This window comes from Trypanosoma theileri, assembly GCF_002087225.1.
Source record: "Trypanosoma theileri isolate Edinburgh chromosome Unknown TM35_Tth_8_V1, whole genome shotgun sequence".
NCBI classification, from domain to species: Eukaryota; Euglenozoa; class Kinetoplastea; order Trypanosomatida; family Trypanosomatidae; genus Trypanosoma; species Trypanosoma theileri.
In genome coordinates, this window is record NW_021639850.1 from 827,142 (window position 1) to 831,918 (window position 4,777).

At 42.9% G+C, this 4,777-nt stretch overlaps 3 protein-coding genes across 3 annotated transcripts; all 3 read right to left on the minus strand.

Annotated features, from left to right (window-relative positions):
• Positions 1–226: 226 nt before the first annotated feature.
• Positions 227–1,195, minus strand: TM35_000084410 (uncharacterized protein; the record flags this gene model as incomplete). Its single annotated transcript, XM_029024306.1, has 1 exon — positions 227–1,195. One exon carries the CDS (start codon positions 1,193–1,195, stop codon positions 227–229), a length of 969 nt encoding a protein of 322 aa, XP_028884709.1.
• Positions 1,196–1,566: 371 nt separating this feature from the next.
• On the minus strand, positions 1,567–2,583 carry TM35_000084420 (uncharacterized protein; the record flags this gene model as incomplete). Its single annotated transcript, XM_029024307.1, has 1 exon — positions 1,567–2,583. One exon carries the CDS (start codon positions 2,581–2,583, stop codon positions 1,567–1,569), a length of 1,017 nt encoding a protein of 338 aa, XP_028884710.1.
• Positions 2,584–3,126: 543 nt separating this feature from the next.
• On the minus strand, positions 3,127–4,092 carry TM35_000084430 (uncharacterized protein; the record flags this gene model as incomplete). Its single annotated transcript, XM_029024308.1, has 1 exon — positions 3,127–4,092. The coding sequence occupies one exon, from the start codon at positions 4,090–4,092 to the stop codon at positions 3,127–3,129; it is 966 nt and encodes a 321-aa protein (XP_028884711.1).
• Between the last annotated feature and the right edge of the window lie 685 nt (positions 4,093–4,777).

Genomic DNA, 4,777 nt, shown 5'->3' on the forward strand with positions numbered 1-4,777 from the left:
ACAGAACAGCCCAGTTTTCTGCAAACACACAACGGGAAAAGTAAGTAATGGAACTATTAGAAAAAGAACACACACACACATAAAAGTAAAAGAAAAGATATTCCAATTAAAAGATAAATCTGGTAAACAGATTATTAATTTATTCACCCATGGGGGATGTATGCAATTATGATTATGTTAGTATTACCATCATTATTATTATTTGCCCTCAAATGAGACCCACCGTTCAGTACACAGTAAAGAAGAACAACACAGCCACAATCAGGAGCGGTGCTGCAGTGCGCATCCACACAGGACTGACAGTGCTGTCAACATTGGCCTTCTTCTGAACAGTGGAAGCGATATTACTGATCTTTGGGTCGATTACAACTGCAGGAGATGGTGTGGTGGTTGGTGCTTCGACAGTATTCTCGGTGGTGGGCGGAGTGGTGGCAGGTGTGTTGGGAGTTTCTGCGTCAGTGTTAGTAGTGACCGGAGTTGAGGTAACAGTTCCTTGTGTGTCGGGTGTGACAGTCACATCAACAGTTGAAGGAGATTGCTGGTTAAGATTACCATCACTCGGTGTACTCTTATCAGCTGTGCTGCTCGATGCTCCCTTGTTATTTTCTGTAGCAGGAGTAGACCCTTGAGGTTGGCTTTGCTCTGTCGACTTATCTCGTGCATCCTGTGTGTTTGTTTCAGCTTCAGGGGAACCGGAAGGTTCTTCTAAAGCATCCCCTGGTCTACTCCCTACGACTGTAGAACCTTCCTCAGTATGGGAACCAGCGTTCGGTTTATGTTCGTGTGAAGAACCACTCACACTCTTAGCCGCCAAATTCACAAAACGCTCGGAACAATTTACATCTCGAACTACACTTGTAGGGTTCTTCTCACACTCCTTATAAATACTGCTTGTCGCTGAAAGAAAATCACTCCATTCCGCCATCACTGCCTTTGGTTGTCCAGCATTAACAGTAGTAGTAGTAGCAATGGTTGTTGTTCTTGCTCCTCTTGCTCTTGCGGTACGCTGGCTGCAGAGGTCTGCGTACTTCCCACATGCAGACACACGGCTGCCCGCACCGCATGTTAGCCACTCGCTCTCAGCAGCGGGGCGTACACGCAGCGCACCGCCGGCCGCACACGACACCTCCACAGCCCCACGGGATACACCACGGCCACTGGGACTGTCATTATCAACAGCAGCAGCAGCCGCCATGGTATACCCNTAGCAATAATAATAATTATAGGATAAACACACAGAGAGCAAAAAACACACACAAAACACATTAACATTAAGAAACAAAAAAAGAAGAAATTTCCCAACAGGTAGAAGATTAGTTAGACTGTAGGGATGCATGCAAAAAAAGAAAACAAAGGATGACCTGATTCACACCACCACTACCACACAATCAGCACACAAGAATACAGGCCAGTGTAACCACAATCAGTAGTGGTACACGCATCCACACAGAACTGCTGATACTGCTGCTGCTGTCTGCATCACCCTTCTTGTTGTTTGTGAGTTCAGGAGGAAGTGTTGTTGTTGTGGTTGTTGTTGTGGTGGTGGTTGTGGTTGATTCCTCATTATTATTGGTTGCTTGATGACTCACTCTGTGCAGACGCAGTACCACTCTCGGTCGTTGAAGTTTCAGATTCACCGGCATTACCTGTGTCAGGTTTGTTAGAAGAAGAAGGTTGTGGTGCTTTATTGCCGTGGTGAGCTGCAGTTTCTCCAGCAGTACTGCTGCCAGTGTTTCCAGTTTGATCGTCAGCTGCAGGAGAAGCAGGAGTAGAAATTGCAGTATCAGGATCAGCAGGTGTTGTATTATTATGCGTATGAGTAGAGGGATGAGAACCTGAACTGCCACCAGTAGGACCAGCAGAACCTTCATCCAGTTGACTAGGCGCACCACCACTACCAGGATCCCTTTGGCCCTTTGCAACTTCAAGTCCTTCTTTTGGTTTTCCAGAGGCAGTAACAGCACTATTAAGAGTGTCATCTGTATTTGGTTTGCTGGATACTTCAGAAATAAGTTTAGGTGGCTCTTCAGAATGGGGAGAAAGAGAAGAAGCCTGTTCACTTAGTTGATCAGGAGAGGACTGTAAAGGGTCAAGAGACATTTCAACTAACTTTGCCTCAGGCGGACTTAATTGTTTGCTATTTTCTGCAACTTTGCGTTGATGGACTTGCTGTTTTGCTTGTGTCGTCTCAAGTTCGGAATTTGCCCGTTCCAGTTCTTGACGTGTTTTAACATATTCTTCCCTTTCGCTCATCTCCTGTTTAAGTCCCTTCCCACTAACTGTTCTTTCAGCAGCAACAGATTTACGACAATCAGGAGAATTCGAACTATCACCACAAGAAGGAGACGCAGAAAGATGCTCTTCATCTTCCCCATCCTCCTCTTCCACATGATGAAGCCAAAAACCTTCTTCTTCCTGTGCAGGAATAGCACGACGAACAAGAGAAGGAACACCAACAGTAGAAGGTTTAATAAGGGCATCAGAAGCTTTAGGACTATCAGCCCATACTAACCCACTAGCACAACACAGTGCAAGAGTTAGTAAACAGAGCAGGTAGCACCTCACCATCACAGCCATTGTCATTGTTGTTGTTTACTTCAATAGACTAATACAATGGAAGATGAAGGATGTGAATGAAAGACACATATTGAGTTGGAGTAGGACACAAATACTCACGATGGAAAAGAGAAGCAGTAACAAGTGCACAGTAAAGCAACAAAAAGGAATACCCCACTTTCAATGATAATATGTATCCCATTAATAGAAAGGAAAAGAGAACACACAATACCCAAATAAGAGAGAGAGCCAAACACACACAATACCCCATGGTTCTAGTTTATATATTAAATTACTCCACGAAAATGCATCTGTGTGTACTAGCAAGAGATGTATACCGTCAGTGAGCAGAACAGCCCAGTTTTCTGCAAACACACAACGGAAAAAGCAAATAATGGAATTATTAGAAAAAGAACAACACACACAAAAGAAAAAGAAAAGAAATTCGAATTAAAAGAGAAAGCTGTTAAGCGAATTATTAATTTATTCACCCATGAGGGATGTACGCAATTATGATTATGTTAGTATAACCATTATTATTATTATTTGTCCTCAGATGAGTCCCACCGTTCAGTACACAGTAAAGGAGAACAACACAGACACAATCAGCAGCGGTGCTGCAGTGCGCATCCACACAGGACTGACACTGCTGTCAACATTAGCCTTGTTCTGCATAGTGGGGGAAATGTTGTTGATCTGTGTGTCAGGTACGGAAACAGGAGATGGAGTGGTGGTTGGTGCTTCACTGATTGTGCTCTCGGAGCTCGGCGGAGTACTGGAAGTGGTTTCTCGTGATTCTGGTGTGGCAGGCGCATCAACAGCTGCAGCAGATTGCTGGGTAGTATTAGAGTTGCCAGGAGTACTGTTAGCTGTTGTGCTGCTTGATGCCCCCTGATTAGTATGTGTAGCTACAGTAGACACTTGAGTGTGGACTTGCGTGCTGGTAACTGTTGGTGTTGTTACGCTGGGTGCTGACACTTCTGTTTTGGAAGTCCTGGTGTTGTCAGAATGAGAAGAAGAACCACCTGCAGAGTTCTGTGCCGCACTTGATGGAGCCTCTTCATGATTAACTTGCCTCACGTCAGCCTCCGCTGTCTTGGGTTTTAAAAACTCCGTGCAATTTACTTCATTAGTAACAGTTTCAGGATTCCTCTTACACACCTCTCGAAACTTTTGTTCCTTATCCCTTTTCTCTCTTTCTGCCTTATGTTCTGCATTCCAATACCAACCAGTACTCATATCAACCTTTTTAGGTGGTTTCACATGTTCATAATCATTAAAAACGAATATTTCATCTTCACGTTTCACATCGTTACACGTTAATTTATCAAAAACAGCTTCACTGTTCTTCTTACACATCTTTCGCAATATCTGTTTCTTCTCGGTCCGTGTAGCATAAGGAACACCAGCCCAGCCCCCAAGATCACGAAACTGTGACTTTGGCTGTCCAGTACCAGTAATAGCAGCAGCCATGGTATACCCGCAGGCGCAGCACAGCACAACGGCCAACACACACATCACACGGCCCATCATCATAAGAGAGAGAGACAAACAATTGTTTCACGTAAAAAACAATGATCTAGAAAGAAAGACAATCAAAAAGAAAAAAAAAATAAATGAAGTATCAAACACGTTAGAACACACAAATCAATTACCACAAAAAAACCAACATAGCAGAAATAAAAACCCACCAGATAAAGATTGCAATACAGTGCAATAACCTCATTAAGAGTTAAAACAAAAAAAATCCCACACTCACAAATATCTCAAAAAAGGCTCAACGACCCAGCAAACCAGAAGCAAAAACAAACAGATATTAACCATTATCCCAACTTACCCAGTAAACACAGAAATACAACAACTATGGTTGTAAGTCTATATATGTGTATACGCAATTATAAATATAAATTCATCTGTTATTATTATTTCTTTTCCCACTGCAAAAAGCAGTTCATCATTATTATCATAGTGCAAGCCCAGGTGCACACGCAGAGTGAGAGTCTCCAAGAACACACACACACACAATGGAGTAGCAATAATAATAATTATAGAATAAACACAGAGAGAGCAAAAAACACACAAAACACATTAAGAAAAAAAAGAAGAATATCCCAACAGGTGGAAGATTAGTTAGACTGTAGGGATGCATGCAAAAAAGAAAAAGAAAACAAAGGGTGATCTGAGTCACACCACACCACCATTACAATCAGCACACAAGAAT